A 19,464-nucleotide genomic window follows, 5' to 3' on the forward strand; every position below is an offset into this window, starting at 1 on the left:
ATAGGTACTGGGCTACATCCCACCCCCATAACAGGTTGAGATGATGATGTTTTGACTCTATCATTTCAGTTATAGAGGTACTGGGCTACATCCCACCCCCATAACAGGTTGAGATGATGATGTTTTGACTATCATTTCAGTTATAGAGGTACTGGGCTACATCCCACCCCCATAACAGGTTGAGATGATGATGTTTTGACTATCATTTCAGTTATATAGGTACTGGGGTGAAATGGCAGTACATGTGAGATATAGAGAATAATACATGAGTACCCATTGGATACAATTTATTTTACAACAAGTGGTTGACAAATGTGTGTAATGAGCAAAAGTGAGTTAGATACTTTTGGAAACCACGAGTTGTACAATAAATCATCTCCAATGGGCACATTCTTAAAAAGTCGTTTTTAATATAATTTAACCAGAAAACACAGAACAAAAAGCCTCAGTATTGGCTTGAAGGTTAATAAGTTAATGACGTCATAGATATAAATAATCTACTAAAATGACGTCATCTGTTTATGGTTACTTGGTACACTTGGAACATGATCTAGGAACAGCCAATCACAAGTCTCAGAAGTGATCTACAACATACATGTATGTTGAAGATGATATTGATCCACAGTGGGTCATCCCTTACACAGGTGTGTAAGAAACTTTTAACTTAATCGAAAGCCTGTCAATGTCCATGTCCATGTCCTGTCATGGTACAACATTCTTTAAACCAGAGTGATTGGTTTTCATGACATCATTGAAACAAATGTTACTACCCAGTAATCACAGAAAATTGTTACTTTTTAGAATTCTATTACAAAACTGTCACTGCTGTTAAACAATGGAAGCTAACAGATTAATTTCACTACTGGGAGGGAATAATTGTTGGAGTAACATCTGGTGTTACTACATCAACAAAACTGCAGGGACACTAAAATTTATGAATGTTAAGATGCTGATATCAAAAAGCTTGGATGAAAAGACACTAAAACTGATATGTATACATTAAAAGGTTAGATGGTTAGATGAACAAAACAATATACTAAAACTGCTGACTGTGAAAACATTTTATTTTAATAAAGACACTGAAATGGGGAATACTAAGACACTGAAATGAGGAATGCTAAGGCACTGAAATGAGAAATGTTAAGACATGGTAATGGGGAATGTTAAGACATGGTAATGAGGAATGTTAAAACACTGTAATGGGGAATACTAAGACACTGAAATGGGGAATGCTAAGACACTGTAATGGGGAATGCTAAGACACTGTAATGGGGAATGCTAAGACACTGAAATGGGGAATGCTAAGACAATGTAATGGGGAATGCTAAGACACTGTAATGGGGAATGCTAAGACACTGTAATGGGGAATGCTAAGACACTGAAATGGGGAATGCTAAGACAATGTAATGGGGAATGCTAAGACACTGAAATGGGGAATGCTAAGACACACTGTAATGGGGAATACTAAGACACTGAAATGGGGAATAGGGAATGCTAAGACACTGTAATGGGGAATGCCAAGACACTGAAATGGGGAACGCTAAGACACTGTAATGGGGAATGCTAAGACATTGTAATGGGGAATGCTAAGACACTGTAATGGGGGACACTGAAATGGGGAATGATAAGACACTGAAATGGGGAATGGGAATGCTAAGACACTGGAATGGGGAATGCTAAGACACTGAAATGGGGAATGCTAAGACACTGTAATGGGGGACACTGAAATGGGGAATGATAAGACACTGAAATGGGGAATGGGAATGCTAAGACACTGTAATGGGGAATGCTAAGACACTGAAATGGGGAATGTTAAGACACTGAAATGAGGAATGCTAAGACACTGTAATGGGGAATGCTAAGACACTGAAATGGGGAATGTTAAGACACTGAAATGAGGAATGCTAAGACACTGTAATGGGGAATGCTAAGACACTGTAATGGGGAATGCTAAGACACTGAAATGGGGAATGCTAAGACACTGAAATGAGGAATGCTAAGACATATGAAACTGGAAATATCATGACAACACACTAAATCTAAGAGTGTTATCAAATATGTATGGTTTGGATGAGGAAAATACCAATCATGAAAATGTTAAGACACATTATTGAAATAGGTTTTAATGAAGAAGACATTAAGTCTTGAACAACGGTTGATACAAATTATCATAATAACAGAATAAACAAGACACTGCAAAATTTCAGACACACATGTATATAAAACATTTCAGATGAACGTAACGTAATATTAAGACATTTATCCAAATGTTTTGGATTAACAAGGCACACAAATGTTCACTTAAAAAACAAAACACCCTGAAACAAAAAGCAATCACATGCTAGAAAAATACACAATAAATATTAATGTAAGACAAAATATGTTATTACATATACTATGAACAAATAACAGAGCAATACTTGTCAGTTAAATTTTTTAATATTGCATTTTTCATCTTGGCAACAAATCAATCAATGCTTAATAAACACAGGTAATAATGCTGATACTATTGTAAGGAATAATGCTGATACTATTGTAAGGAATAATGCTGACAAATGTATATTGGGGAAATGCTGATATATGCAGAGTAAAGCAACATGTAACGTTTCAAAGGGGCAACATGCGGCAAGATCAATGTGTTCCATAAATCACAGTAGACTCATATTAGGGCCATACCTTGTGGAGTGCCAGGGGGGAGTAGGCAGTTACACCCTCTGTCTGGCATGGCAATAGTAGTTATTTACTAGCCTGACATTGAATATCACTAGCCATGGGAGTGGGGCTACCATAATCTAGAAGCTCTGTCTGGCATGACAATAGTAGTTATTTACTAGCCCGACATTGAATATCACTAGCCATGGGAGTGGGGCTACCATAATCTAGAAGCTCTGTCTGGCATGACAATAGTAGTTATTTACTAGCCCGACATTGAATATCACTAGCCATGGGAGTGGGGCTACCATAATCTAGAAGCTCTGTCTGGCATGACAATAGTAGTTATTTACTAGCCCGACATTGAATATCACTAGCCATGGGAGTGAGGCTACCATAATCTAGAAACTCTGTCTGGCATGGCAATAGTAGTTATTTACTAGCCCGACATTGAATATCACTAGCCATGGGAGTGAGGCTACCATAATCTAGAAGCTCTGTCTGGCATGGCAATAGTAGTTATTTACTACCCCGACATTGAATATCACTAGCCATGGGAGTGAGGCTACCATAATCTAGAAGCTCTGTCTGGCATGGCAATAGTAGTTATTTACTAGCCCGACATTGAATATCACTAGCCATGGGAGTGGGGCTATCATAATCTAGAAGCTCTGTCTGGCATGGCAATAGTAGTTATTTACTAGCCCGACATTGAATATCACTAGCCATGGGAGTGGGGCTACCATAATCTAGAAACTCTGTCTGGCATGGCAATAGTAGTTATTTACTAGCCCGACATTGAATATCACTAGCCATGGGAGTGAGGCTACCATAATCTAGAAGCTCTGTCTGGCATGGCAATAGTAGTTATTTACTAGCCCGACATTGAATATCACTAGCCATGGGAGTGCGGCTACCATAATCTAGAAGCTCTGTCTGGCATGGCAATAGTAGTTATTTACTAGCCCGACATTGAATATCACTAGCCATGGGAGTGCGGCTACCATAATCTAGAAGCTCTGTCTGGCATGGCAATAGTAGTTATTTACTAGCCCGACATTGAATATCACTAGCCATGGGAGTGGGGCTACCATAATCTAGAAGCTCTGTCTGGCATGACAATAGTAGTTATTTACTAGCCCGACATTGAATATCACTAGCCATGGGAGTGGGGCTACCATAATCTAGTAGCTCTGTCTGGCATGGCAATAGTAGTTATTTACTAGCCCGACATTGAATATCACTAGCCATGGGAGTGAGGCTACCATAATCTAGAAGCTCCGTCTGGCATGGCAATAGTAGTTATTTACTAGCCCGACATTGAATATCACTAGCCATGGGAGTGAGGCTACCATAATCTAGAAGCTCCGTCTGGCATGGCAATAGTAGTTATTTACTAGCCCGACATTGAATATCACTAGCCATGGGAGTGAGGCTACCATAATCTAGATGCTCTGTCTGGCATGGCAATAGTAGTTATTTACTAGCCCGACATTGAATATCACTAGCCATGGGAGTGCGGCTACCATAATCTAGAAGCTCTGTCTGGCATGGCAATAGTAGTTATTTACTAGCCTGACATTGAATATCACTAGCCATGGGAGTGAGGCTACCATAATCTAGAAGCCCTGTCTGGCATGGCAATAGTAGTTATTTACTAGCCTGACATTGAATATCACTAGCCATGGGAGTGGGGCTACCATAATCTAGAAGCCCTGTCTGGCATGGCAATAGTAGTTATTTACTAGCCTGACATTGAATATCACTAGCCATGGGAGTGCGGCTACCATAATCTAGAAGCTCTGTCTGGCATGGCAATAGTAGTTATTTACTAGCCCGACATTGAATATCACTAGCCATGGGAGTGCGGCTACCATAATCTAGAAGCTCTTTCTAGCATGGCAATAGTAGTTATTTACTAGCCTGACATTGAATATCACTAGCCATGGGAGTGGGGCTACCATAATCTAGAAGCTCTGTCTAGCATGGCAATAGTAGTTATTTACTAGCCTGACATTGAGTATCACTAGCCATGGGAGTGGGGCTACCATAATCTAGAAGCTCTGTCTAGCATGGCAATAGTAGTTATTTACTAGCCTGACATTGAGTATCACTAGCCATGGGAGTGCGGCTACCATAATCTAGAAGCTCTGGATGATCCTATATGAATTGTTACGGAAAGAGGATTTCCTATAATGTACAGTAATGTGTGAAAAGTAGGTCACAGTGACCTAAAAGTTTGTTTTGTTTAATGACACCACTAGAGCACACTGATTTATTAATCATCGGCTATTGGATGTCAAACATTTGGCAATTTTGACGTACAGTCTTAGAGAGGAATTCAGAGTGACCTAGTTATGATACACAACACACTGCCATCCAAAAATGTACTTGCATACTAGGTTTGATGATTCTACATGAATTGATAAGAAAGATATGCCATGAAAACTAAAAGTTTATGGATGGACAGACAGACAGACAGACAGACAAACAATGCCACACCATAATATGACCTTCCAAAGATGGGCATATAAAAAATGTCCTTTGTAATTTAAAAAGTTGTTTTTTTTTGTCTGCTTTGAGAAGACACTATTATTGTGCCCTAATGTTTTTGTCTGTACATCCACCCCACATAGTGTATCAGATTTATATTCCACTAAACACAAACAGATGCCATAACTGACTTCACTGAAAGAAAATGATATACTTGTAAAATAATAGAAGTACACTGTATATCAAACGCAGCTTGAAAATGTTTTGAATGGTTTAGATTCAAACTGAGAACTACTAAACTGCTGAAGAGATTCAACTTGATGGTTTTATACCTGTCGAAATATTTCATGACATTAGAGGTAATAAAATGAAATGTTGATAAATTCCTACAGATGTTAATATTTCACACAACAGTATTCAAAGTCAAAATTGCAATCATGTACAGGGCACAATATTTCACATTTATGCAACTTTAAAATCACGAGAACCGCCAATCGGTTACGTGGTGAACAATTACATTCTAAAATTAAAAGTACCATATATCAGTAATGAAAGAGAAAATCTGTTTGTTTTCAAATACATTTGAATGTAGCACATACATGTAACTGTAGTTTAAGTGTTTTAGGATTAGATAGGCCTAACTCATCGGTTACAAGAACTATATTCATGTAACCGAACAAAATCGGTTACCTAAGTAAAACTCATGTGAACTGACTTCCTGTTACCTAAGATTTTGAAATATTGTCTCCTGATGTAGCCATTATAGTTTGTCTGAATACAACTCACTAATGAATCATGACAAATCTTACCCAATAGCCATTAAGGGGCCATTTAACAATTACATAATGATTGTGGGGGAGCTGGGAGTAATATGAGAAACATTAAAAATATTATGGGGAGTGGGTCGGGGAGGGAGGCGGTTTTTGTCAAGAGTTGCAGAACATTTTTAAAACAATGTCTTACTTTATTCACGAAGTAAAATACCACCAGCGATGGGTTTCTTCCGTAACAAATGAGTTTCTCCGTAGTAATTGATACCAAAGAAAACAAACCAAATTAATCCCCATAATCCAATAAAGTTGGTCAAACTAAGTCACAGAGACAGGGAAGGGACGGGGTGTTCGGAAGTGTTAAGTAATTTTAAAGGAGGGAGTGATATTAGCATTATAAAACTTTTTATCCTATAACTTACCAATGATATCCATGTCATAAACCCATGTGATAATTTAGTGTATTAACTCATTTAATAATGGTATGCAAATTTAAAGGTATATGCAAATTTTAAAGGTCTCTCAGTAATAATGTGTTGCTGTGAATGAGTCATTTGTAGTAATGTTTAAACAATATTTATTTCACAAAAGAAATGGATTGGCAAACAGGCCATTGGCCTATATTAATGCCTCTCCACACATACATTGTTACATACAATTTATAATATACACATATATCAGTTGACATGTTCGTCAGAGAATTAGAAACAATTACATAATTTGCACTCAAACATAAAAACAAGTCTAAATGACCAATAAATTAATATACTTGTCTATGCGTACATGTACCCACATACATAAATATACCTGTAGTAATGTGTTCATAAGATTTAGTTGAAGTGCGTGATTTCAAAGTAATTTGTGGCTAATCGTAATGACATCATATTACCAATGGAGGCGACTTTAGTAATGTAATTTACTAAATATTGAATGAAAATGTTAGTTTAGAAGTGTTATAGGATAAATAGAATTCGCTACTCATGTTTTTTAATATATAAAATATAATAAGATATTTTTCATATTAAAAAACACCTGTAATGAATCCTCTATATATGGGGGGGGGGGAGGGGGGTGTAAATGAAAAATGCCAGATTTTTCATTATGTAATTGTTGAACACATTGGTTGCTTCTGACAATAAAATCTGCTAATCACCAATAAAAACAATATTTTTATTATCACTTTCTTCTTATTTTTCACAACCACAATACAAGTTTAGCACACTATCACAGAAAAGGGTTGAAATACTTGAATGCTTATAACTGAACAGATTGCACACAGCAAATCAAAAAATAAAGTTGCCAACTCCTGTTAAGCCATTCAGTCAGTTTTAAGTAGATGGCATATTTATTAATATTCATACAAGTTATAGACGTCTCAAAGTAAGCTGACAACTGATGAATTTCATTTGCAATAAAATGTTGTGATCATATTGCATAATGTAAACTGAATATCAAGATTATTGGACATTTTATAGTTGGCTGAAATTATCCTTCAAAGTGGTGGGGTTTTTTGGTTATTAAAAAACATAACAATGATAAATTAACATGTACAATTCAAAATGTTGATTTCAATGCCAAAATTTACTTGGAATGCACCACAGAATCCTCATCCAGTTAGCCTATGCTTCATTTTATTTTGATCTCAGAAACACAGCAGCCCACTTTGGAAAAATTACCTTCATTATGCAGCATTATATATTATTTTCCACTAAAGCCTATTTCACACCATCATCATTTTACACCTTTTTAACAATCTGGTGAAAGAACTGGCATCTAACAGATCAAAACACTCCACTGATGTCTCCAAAGTTAATCTCATACTCTGGTCCTTGTATGTTGGGAAAGCAATCTGGCTTGGACATCTGTTTGATTGTGTTGGCTACCAGCTCTCGAGGGAAAGCATCCAGATTAGGGGACCCACTGCTGCATGATGCTTCTGACTCATCTACCATTCTATACTTCGAGTTCCAAAATGCAGCCGATCCAATCAGACGTTGTTGAGTGTGCTGTGCAATTACCAAGGGGGGACTAATTGCAACTTATGGAAACTTGATCGAGTATCGCGTCTCGTACACCGGGTCACGGGCAACCGTGACCTTGGTGTACGGAGATAGGATTCAGAAGAAAGGAAGGTGGAGGAAGAGGAGACGTGCGCCAGCGGCGGCACAGGGGGGGACAAACCCGGTGGCTAAACCGCCGGCAGCGACTCCTTCTGCTAGACCGCCCAACGCCGCTCACCCGAGGAAGAAGACCAGGATGGAAGAGGTTCCGGCCTCGGCTATCTCAGCTTCTGCACCCACGGAAGAGGACGAGCTGAACGAACTGGACACAGCCATCTGTGACACGCCGTTCAACCGACCACCTGCACCTGACCACTCTTCAACGTTTCCGGATGTGTCGCCGATTAAACCGGCGACTCCCGTAGAGACCCAGGCCCAGAAGACGGCTGTGGTTAAGAGGAAGGCGACCACTCCCCCGAGTGCCATTCCAGCCAAGCCAAGTCACCCCTCGCAACCGCCGAAGCCAGAGAAACAACCAGTGGAGCAGTGGTCACTGCAGGCCGGCCGACTCCAACAGCGTTTTCAACAACTGGTAAAAACTAACCTCGAGGACGTACGCCAGCTCATCAGCACGCCGAAACAAAGTGCCTACCAACCTCTGCCAGACAACCGTGATGAAGGGGAATTCGCCGTACATTGACTCAAGATGCAGGAGGGACACAACGCAGTTTGTGTTACCATCCGCCGGGACGGAAGATATAACCAAGGACTGCTACTATCAGAGATGGACAACCCGACATTACATCGCGTACTGAAAACCGTCGCGGGGACACACTACTGAGCCATCACCAAGGCCTTAGCAGCCTCCGCCTACCGACAGTTCCTCCCGCAGCTTGAGACCACCAAGTACATCAGATCACCCTAGATGCCAACCTTTGCTAGGACAGGTATCAACCTCCTTTTTTGGGCTAGTTGGACTTTAAATGTTTTCGATCGAGTTCAAAATTCTTATGTTTATTTTTTTATAAATAGTCTGACGCATTTTACTTTGGCGCCCGATCAATTGCTCAAAATCACCCTAAAAACTTTTTGGCCAAGCAGTCTTAACCATTTTGGGTCTAATTTTAGAGTCCAGACATGTTTTTGGATGCAGTTACTCTTTGTAGACTTAGGTTCTTGACAGGCTTTACCGAGGAATCGAAACTTAGCCAATCAGAGCACGGCTCCCACTCGGTGTTACTTCAGGTCTGCGAAGTGTCTGCTATTCGGTCCGCGCTCGCATCTGACCTTACTACATGGCTTTTTTCCAAATTCTGCCCACTTCAAACTCAATCCCCTCCCCCCCCCCCTGCTCCGGAGTTGGTCACTGGCGAAGTCAGAGGCTAAATCCGTAGTGGGCGTGCCTGAACCTTCGTGGATAGGGGCACGTTAATAGAGTTGCCCGTTGACTCATCTACAGAAATTTTGATGCTGTTCTTGACAAGAAACGATCTGAAATCATCTGAAAGATGCATGGGCGTCTCACTGCAAGATATGACATCTGGATCGTATTTACGCTTTGTGACAACATCATAGATGCACTTGGGCTTAAACACAATTGGACGTTTATGACTGCTTGGATCTTTAGCCACCTCCTTTTGAATGGCATCTTTTGGCATCTTTCAATTTCCTGAAGCACGTGCTGCATCTTCAGTTTCTTCAGTTGCGACAGTTCTTTAGCAACATAGTCCTTGTTCTGATGCCACATCTCGGCTGCCAGGATTCTGTAAATACCGTAAATACCTTATTACAAACCAGAGGCTTTACTTCTATTTCTTTCAGATGTATCTCAATGATGCAACCACTCTTCAAGATCTGGCTACTACTTAAACCCTGCAGCTATTACAACTTGTGACAATTTATGTAATGAAAACGAGTGTACAGCTATAGTAATACATGTTCCCTACCAGGAACAACAAATTTTCATATCTCCTAAATTCAAGGGCCATAACTCTGTGAATAATGGGTAAATTGCCATGAAAGTTAAACTTGATCTGTAACAGTACATGATACAGCTATACACAAAATACTTGGTAGGGGACTAATAACAACAGCCATGTCTATTAATGTACAATGAAGTGTTTTAAATACACAGATAAACAGACCATATTTTCGAAGCTATCTTAGCACTATGAAATCGTAAAACTGTCATAACCTATGACATCACTATGACATGTGCTGTACTGACATCATAGCCTATGATGGTTTTATGATTTAGTAGTGCTCACTAAGATAGCTCCGAAAATCCCTAGCCATGCATAGACTCTTTTGCACATTAAATTTACTTGGTTGTTTAGGGCAACACAAAATGAAATGGGTTACACTTTAAAATTCAACAACAGATCAAGTCAGAACAATCTCAGCATATTGGCAATACTGTGCTAGCAGTTTAATGCATATTGAATACCTGAAACTATTTACAAATCATGCACTGAAACAAATTTAGCAAAGAAATGACGGAAAATATTAAACCTACATTCTAGATATCAGTTCCCATTCTGCCATCCCAAACCAGAGTTAAATTTCTAATATGTATACTACAATATTTCTCTAAAAAAAAGTTAATACGTTTATTTATACTAGGCAGCAAAAACACCTTACAATGGCTGCAAATAGGGGTGGAATGGGGTGAGAGGTGTCATTTAAGCTATTACTATACAAATTCACATTCTAAGGGGAGATAAAAATTATCCTCCTTGAACTAGTCTCAGAGGAGTGAAGGGAATCAAACGTGATAGCTCCCCTTAAACAGTTAAGTTCTAAAGAAATATGAACCTTGCACATTTTCTATGGCCCCACAGTTTTGCCAGGTCTAGTGGTGTATTGTCACGGCAGTCTCTTGCATGAACATCGGCGCCGTGTTCAATCAGGAGCTTTAGACACTGGACATGTCCCTCACTGGCCGCTTGGTGCACTGGGGTGATTCTATCCTCATTGCAACTGTGGTCAAATAAAAGTTGAAATACAATCAGCTGCTCATTTCTAATGTGAGTTACATAGCATGTAAAGTTGTATACAATAATGACATATACTGCACACACACACTACCGGTAAACTATTCAGTCAGTAAACTAGTTTCAAAATTTTAATTCACAACATTTGCTATCAGTTTGCAGACATCAAAATAGGAAGGAAGGAAATGGTTTTATTTAACAACGCACTCAACACATTTTATTTATGGTTACATGGCGTCGGACAAATGGTTAAGCACCACACATATATAGAGAGAGGAAACCCGCTGTTGCCACTTCATGGGCTACTCTTTTTTCGATTAGCAGCAAGAGTTCTTTTATATGCACCATCCCACAGACAGGACAGCACATACCACGGCCTTTGATACACCAGTCGTGGTGCACTGGCTGGAACAAGAGTTAGCCCAATGGCCGACCGTGCATCAAGCAAGCGCTTTACCACAGGGCTACATCCCACCCTACATCGAAATAAGTCGAGAAAATCGTTCAGATTAAAACGTGTCAAAAAAGTTGAGAACAATATTTCATTTTCCAGTACAATACAGTACAGTGAGAACAATGACATCTATAAATAAATAAATAACAAAGTTTATTATATACATAACAATGAAATATATAGATCTACAGAAACCATAAATGTGATATCCATAAAAGTGATATCCGGTGAAAAGTCATATATTCACTGTATTTTTGCTACAGTGAAAATATAGAAATCGTATTAACTTTTTTGTAAAAGTTCATGATTAAATTATTGTGTCATTTGTTCGTATTTAAGTTTGACGATTACCGATTAATCTGATCATATTTTAAAAATAAAAACAATGTAATTGAAATAACTGTACCTATGAAAAAGGGATATGAAGTGCAATTATAATAAAATATCTAAAACGAATTTAATACGAAGCTAAATAATGATGACACAATGTTCTGTCATTGAGCGTGTAAGTTAACGTGTTCGATTCATTTTGTTTGTGTGCGTTTTGGCAGGTATTTTTGCACAGCAGTATTATTAAATAAATATTAATTTAATAATTAAATAAAGTTAATTTTGTGTCTATTTTGTTTCTGGAAAAGTTTCATCTGAAGAAATATATCATGGCGTTACGTGTTTTCGATAGGATAAGCAAAAGATATTAACAAAAAGCGAATCAAAAATTAAAAAAGATGTATGTATATAATAAATAGACCATTTCATAAACAAAATTCAAATATGATTTTTTTGTCAACTCGTGATGTGTGAAAAACATATTTTTACTCATTGCTTCACAATTTGTGAAAATATAGTTTCACACATCACTCGTTGTCATAAAAATTGTATTTGAAAAACCCTCATGAAATAGCCTTTATATATCAGTGTGTCTGTGAATGATTTCTATGGTAATAATGAAAATGTTAATGTGCCGTAACCTATAGGTTACCAGTGCCCCATTCTTAAGTGCATAAGGTAGTTGTGTACCAAACTTGATCTTTGAGCTAAGATCACTTCATGGAACTGGGCCCAGGTCTGTATTTTGTGGTAACCTGTACGAGAGTTATTAGACACATGCATTGCTTATTTTAAGTTTGAAAATTGATTAGCAACTAGTATTTAATGTTACAGAATTGTATAACAATCTCTGAAACTTGCACAGCCAATAACAATGTGATACTGAGTAACTGAACAAAATGTTAAAACCTGTACATGAGTTATTAGACACATTGCTTCACAATCCAAACAATGTTCGGAAGGGGGGGAGGGAGTAAAAGACATGTTCGGATTGCTTTTCATGTAAAACATCGGTCCATCGAAGGTCAATGTTTCTTACAATTCGAAACAAGCGGGAGGGGGTAAACGCCATGTACACATTATATCAATGTTTTTATGTTAGGATTAGGGGAGGGGGTCCCTTATTTTAAGTTTGAAAATTGATTAGCAGCTAGTATTTAAAGTTACAGAATTGTATAACAATCTCTGAAACTTGCACAGCCAATAACAATGTGATACTGAGTAACTAAACAAAATGTTCTCCATTACCATAAGACAAATTCTTAATTTTTAAAAACATCCAAGGCAACTTTTTACATACCAAATGGAGAATACACCGTGTGAGATTTTTGATATCACACAACAATAACCCATATATCTGAGATTGATTAAAAGTGATTGATTGGCTGCTCCACGATGAAGACCTAATCTCAACCAACCACTGAAATTAACACAACCAAAACTGATTGCTCTCTGTGATGTAAAAGGTTAACGGTGTAAGTGTAAGTTTCAAATTTTATAAAATCAAACTAATAGCAATGTGCAGTACACTGTGCCGTTCACAACATAAGTAAATTGAGAGTGCACTGCACAACATCACACTATGTATGGGTCAACCAAACTACAATATCTTACACTAATTTAACAATATTATGACTTGTTATGGTTTAGGCAATCATCATGAAGTCATATTAATTATGTTACATACTTTGGAAGCATCCACCCCCACCCCACCCCCCTTTAAGAGTATTCCATAAAAGAGCAAAATGGCAGACAGTGAAAAATTACATGCTTTTTGTCACAGGAGATCTCAGCAAAGATAAATATTGGTGACATAGTTATATTCTAGTTTGCATGGGCGTCACATGGTGGGGGACGGGAGTGGGGGTCCAATGTGCAAATGTCCCCCCCTCCCCAACTTTTTATGATGGAAAACAACACCAGAAAACAGGTTTATTTTAAAACGTCATTGCGTTATGTTAAAAGCTAATATTATTGTTAACATTTTTATAAGACAACCATGAGTATAGGCTGTATAGTAGTACTATACAGCCTATACTTGTACCAAGTTACCAACCAATGTTACCAACAACATAGCCTATAGACTATACCATCTAGATGCTTTGTGTTAGGTTTTCTGCATTGACAAGAAAATAATAAACAAAACATCATTTCACATTATTATTGTGACTAGAAACCACACACACGGTACATGTGTGGTTTGTGATTCAGTTTACAAATCTATCTTCACGCTGAATGAACACAGCTATAATGTCTGAAGATTTATTTAACTTTAATTGTCAGATTTGTTCTAAGGCAGTTATTATGGATATGTGCAAATTATTTGCTCCTGTCTCTGCAAGTGTGTCAAAACAATCACTGACAGCGCCATCAATTCTTTAGCAACGGTAGGCCAACCGCATTCCCAGGTGGTAACTGAAAAGCAAACAAATTGTCAAAATTATTCGTATATTGTATACATTTGAGCACTTTTCTTCCTGAATGTGTTAAAAATACAGAATTTTTTTCAGACTGGAGGTGAGGGATGGGATGGGGGGGGGGGGTCCATGATTTTAAGTAACTATATGTGGCATACAAATAATATTGTCTTTCAACTTATTACTTCCATGTATACATTTATTATTAATATCAGATTCAGGGGCAGATCCAGTAAATATTTTGGGGGGAGGGGGACTAAAAGGGAAAGGAGAATAAATGGACCACCTCGTCAAAAGAGCATCCCAATAAAAATAAAACATTAAGAGGAAAAAAGGGGCATCTGAATGTATGTTCAGTGCATATAGATTGCGGTTTGACATGGGCATACAGGCTCCCATTTTTTAAGGAGGGCAGGCTGATTTTTTTGCCCAAATTAAAAGAAAAATCTCGAGGCTGGATAACAACATTTATTCATACCCTGTATTAGCATTACTGCCAAATGGCTATATAATGTTTAAAGCAAATCACTATGCATTTTTACCTGGATTACGACTAATATTGTGGGTAAAATAATGGAAATACACAGTCAAAAGGTTTCAGGCGAGCTCATTTTGCCCAAGTATTTCTATCTTTTTTGCTGCCTTTGATTTTACTAACTGCGATGTGCCAGTCAGCTTCCAGATCGGCTGGAGGGGGGGGGGGGGTAGTCGGACGCGGTGACGGTGCCATGTCGGGTTGTGTGGTCAGGGATGCGGCCTTCCACTTCCCCACAACAGCAACAACTGGTGACTCAGTGGGAGCGGTCAGTATAGTTGACTGCTGCACCGGATTTGCCATCCTGGGAATGGAAGCCGCAGGAACTCGTCGAGTCTCTTGGCATACTGCTGTGTTGAGTGTAGATTGAGACGCATCTTGGGATGCTGGAGCCGATGGCTGTGGTGTCCTCTTCTGCGGAGGTGGCGACGCAGATGGGACCGCCGCCAGCGTTGTTTCCCCCTGTGCCACCCCTGGCACACATTTCCTCTTCCTTCGTCCTCTTCCTTTCCTCTTCGTTGGGACTGCGTCACTGTACACCAAAGTCACGCTTGCCCGTGACCCGGTGTACGCAACGGTGGTCCAAAGCTTGCAATCAAGCCCCCCAGGTGGGTGGGGGGAGCAAGTTGAGAGCACAGGCAGTAGCGTCTAATTGGCCTCAGACCACAATTAATTTCGCTATATGTTTCTATATTTTTATTAATATCAGCAGGCCCGTGGATTTTTGTATGTACCTTTGCCTGCTTGGGGGACACATACACTGAAAAGGACAACCCCTGTTGTCCAGCTCTTTCTCCCAGCATATTGGTTTAAACAGACACACCCTCTAAACCAGGCCGGAGTACACCCATTTTACACAAAAAGCACTACTTTTGCATGGGCCAGAATTACCACAAACAAGTCTTCAATGTTAATAAGTTACACATGTTTACAAACTACATGCTCTCCCCTGTCACTTCAGTCAAATAGTTGCCACTTCATAGCTGTCTGCCATGAAATAATCACAGTCAAACGGCAGACTACTTGCGTGGACAAATTTCCGGATTTTTGACAACCAAATGGGAAGATAACTAATCTGAGGCCAGCTTCATTGAGATTCAGCTGGAGAGTGGTCAGACGGAGATAGAGGAAAATGAAGACTGGATTCGCGAGCTGTTTGATTCCGATGCCGACGACGAAAATGATAATTTCGAAGGTTTTCAACCAGAATGGGTTTACGAGGAGTTTTCTCGGAGGGCGAAAGCGAAAGCGTTCAGAAAAAGAGAGGGTCTGCTTTGTGTCCACCCAGAAGAAGCCGGTGCAGTCGATTATTTTGAACTCTTTTGGGATAACAACATGTGGTAACACATTGTGAATCAGACAAACATTTATGCCATGCAGGAACGGGATAAAAATCCTCCACCAACCTTTGCCCCACATTATAAACCGACGGACATTCCGGAAATGAAAGCATTTGTTGGATTATGTTTTGGAATGGGTATCCTGAGACTGCTTGCCAGAAATGACTACTGGCGTGTAGGAAAAAGCTTATTCAAGACCAATTACAACCAGATAATGCCAAGAGATACCTTCAACCTACTTTGGCGATATCTACATCTTCAAAATAATGAATAATTGGGACCACAAGGCGATAAACATGCGGACAAACTTTTCAAGATACGTTGGTTTGTAAATTATTTGTTGGAAAAATTTCAGTCTGTGTACATGCCATATGGACAGTTTTCATTGGATGAGAGCATGATCAAATTCAAAGGAAGACTGGGATTTCGACAATACATGCCAGCGAAACCTATCAAGTGGGGTGTGAAAATGTGGTCATTGTGCGAGGCAGATACTGGTTACTTGTACAACTTCCAGATTTACACTGGTAAAGATCAGGGTGTTCAAGAGAAAGGTCTGTCACACCGTGTGGTTATGGATTTGTGTACACCACTGTTTGGCAGCAATGCACATGTTTACATGGACAATTTTTATTCAGGAATCGAGTTGTTTCATGATTTGCGTGTGCATGGTGTCTTTGCCTGCGGAACTATTAGGGCGAATAGAAAAGGCTTACCCATTGGAATATTGCCAAAGAACACCAAGCTTGAAAAACACCAGTACAAAGTTGCCCAGAAAGATGATCTAACTTGCTGCATTTGGCAAGATACGAAACCAGTTCTGTTCTTGTCAAATTTTCATTCGCCTGATAATACTGGAACTGTTTCAAGAAGAAACAATGCCCGACAGAAAGTAATTGTGATGACACCGGCAATTGTCAGTGACTACCAGATAAACATGGGAGGTGTGGATCGTATGGATCAGATGATACATTACTACATGATCAAGCATCGCTCACGCAAATGGTGGAGACGTATTTTTTTCAGTGTGGCAATGTCAGTTGCGCATAATGCCTACATATGTGCGAAGGATGAGTATCCAGTTCAGTCAATGAATCGCTGGCCCAACTTCCAGGATTTTATTGAGGACTTATCAGAAGGACTAATAGGTGACACCAGAGCAAAAAAGGCAATTATGGTGTGTAATGTTGAAAGGCCAGTGCTGGAACATAAGATTGAAAAAAATTTCACCAAACGAAAAGTGTGTTGAGAGTGTTCGTTGGTGACAGCAGGAAAGGGACAGAGACCAGGAGCAACAAATTTTGGATGTGTTCAGTGCCAACTTCCTGTTCATCTTGAATGTCAATCCAAGCACATTATGAGGTGTTATAGTGCTTGAACCTGTCAGAACCTACCTGTGCCCACATGTGTAAAGTGATAAACCTCTACGTGTAAATATAAAGTGACAAAACTGTAAATATTTTATTTGAAAATTCGCGTGCTGGACAGATTTTGGATAATTCCATGGACCATTCAAGTGTAAATAGTTTGCAGATACCCTGAGAAAATCAACATGGATTCACATTTTGGTAAGTGAGTGTATAATAAAGATACCTGAATTACCATGCATGATGTTTTGTAAAATTATATTGTAATGGTAAAAAACCAACCGTTGAGCTCTTTTGACATATGCTTGAATTATTCATAACTCTACTATTTATTGGTGCATCCTAGAAATGTTTACACCAGAATGTCCACAAATGAATTGCCTAAAATCAACATGCTGACAAACTACCTCTTTCAGCAGATGTTCATTGAGATCTTTTGACATCAAGACAAAAAATACACAATTACCAAACAAAATTATACTATTTCATTACATATAATATATATAATAAAATATAAATATTGCATAAAACTGAAAGTAAATTACACAGTTATAAAGGGCATTCAATTACAAACAAAATGGTATATACATTTATACACATAACTTGATAAATAAATATTTTATAGTCATTTGAAGTAAAACTGCGAATTCTTGCATAAATTTTCAGAAACTCTCAGATATTGGAGTACACATTCACAACAGACCTGTCAACCTTTAGTCGAGAGAAAGCAGGTGTGTGTTGAAAAAGCAGGAGATTTTTTAAATTCACACAATTTAACCCAAAATCGCAAGATTTAAAAAAAACATTATTACAATAAGTTATATGAATACTTTATAATGTCATATATAGGAGAAGCCACGGTGACGTCACATGTTTTGATCACGTGGTACTGCGTGAGCACTGGTAGGCAAGAAACCAGTTGACAATACTGGCATTAGTAGTAATGAACAATCGAATGTTTTTCCGTCAATTAAATCAGTGTAGACTAGTTTTGATGAACGGTATTTTGTCATGGTAATTTCATACGTTGTTGTTAGATGCACAAGTCCTGTAGTAAGGATTATGAAATTAGTTTCATCAAATACAGTGGAAGCGAAACGCTGAACAGTTAAAGCTGACAACAATCAACTTTGCCCATCCCACAACGGAGATCGTCATTTTATACAAGGTTTGTTGTATGTTATTCATTCGTAATACTAATACACGTCAGTATTTATTGAAATGAAAAATCGAAAAGATAATAATAATAAAAAAAAAGAAAAAAAAAGCCCCCCACCAAACTGTGACATGGAAACAAAGATACCCTGTGAACAGTAGGCCTACCCAGTCAATCAACAAACAACGTTTTATGTAACTTTTTGTTTGTATTGACAGATCCATTATAGTGGGTAAAACAAAAATCTGAATATATTTTATATTGTATTATGCCATAATATGTAGGTGGCTGTATTTATATTTTTAATTAAATAACAGGGAGCTGTGCGTGTGTGTGTGTGCAATCAAGCATATATATATTGTTTCATATGAAAATGGTTCTGAAATATTTCCATTTATTAATTATATTATATGTTAATTATAATGTTTTACTTTTTTTTATTGAAGAAGTGATCCACAGGTGTATTTGTAATGTGTAAGTTGATTTTTTAATAATAAAATAAAAGGTATAAACATTTCAGGGTGGGATATCAGATGTATTAAATCATTTGTTTGGGATTAAAAATAAATAAATAATAATAAAATAAAAACTGGATATTGATCCACAAGTTGGTGATAGCCACCATATTTTATTAAAAACATAAATTATGTTACATGCATTTATTATATAAGTTATCTGAATTTGTTTGCAGCAAATAAAGAAAGAAAAGGGGAGCTGATTGTATTTATAAGTATTATTGTCATCAGTGACAGATGTCAATATGTCTTCACAAATACATTTATGTGTATTCAAATATTTCAATAATATTCAATATATATGTCCTTGACCAACATCTTGGGCTTACATGATACAGTCAAAAAATGCTATAGTTACTAGTACTCATATGTACACAATATAAAACTTTCATACTTATATATCATAGACATTTACCAATTTTCATATTATTTTTTAGGTATC

General features: G+C 38.1%; 2 protein-coding genes across 2 annotated transcripts; one reads left to right on the forward strand and one right to left on the reverse strand.

Annotated features, from left to right (window-relative positions):
• Window positions 1–7,551: 7,551 nt before the first annotated feature.
• On the reverse strand, window positions 7,552–15,021 carry LOC121366154 (Usher syndrome type-1G protein homolog). Its single transcript, XM_041490714.1, has 5 exons — window positions 14,945–15,021; window positions 14,090–14,107; window positions 10,730–10,936; window positions 9,471–9,678; window positions 7,552–7,921 (listed from the first exon to the last, which is right to left on the reverse strand). The coding sequence occupies exons 1-5, from the start codon at window positions 15,019–15,021 to the stop codon at window positions 7,697–7,699; spliced, it is 735 nt and encodes a 244-aa protein (XP_041346648.1). The 3' UTR covers window positions 7,552–7,696.
• A 1,327-nt stretch (window positions 15,022–16,348) lies between these two features.
• On the forward strand, window positions 16,349–17,233 carry LOC121366155 (piggyBac transposable element-derived protein 4-like). The gene has a single exon (XM_041490715.1). The coding sequence runs from the start codon at window positions 16,349–16,351 to the stop codon at window positions 17,231–17,233; it is 885 nt and encodes a 294-aa protein (XP_041346649.1).
• Window positions 17,234–19,464: the final 2,231 nt, after the last annotated feature.

This window comes from Gigantopelta aegis, unplaced genomic scaffold (assembly GCF_016097555.1).
Source record: "Gigantopelta aegis isolate Gae_Host unplaced genomic scaffold, Gae_host_genome ctg4863_pilon_pilon:::debris, whole genome shotgun sequence".
Lineage (NCBI taxonomy): Eukaryota > Metazoa > Mollusca > Gastropoda > Neomphalida > Peltospiridae > Gigantopelta > Gigantopelta aegis.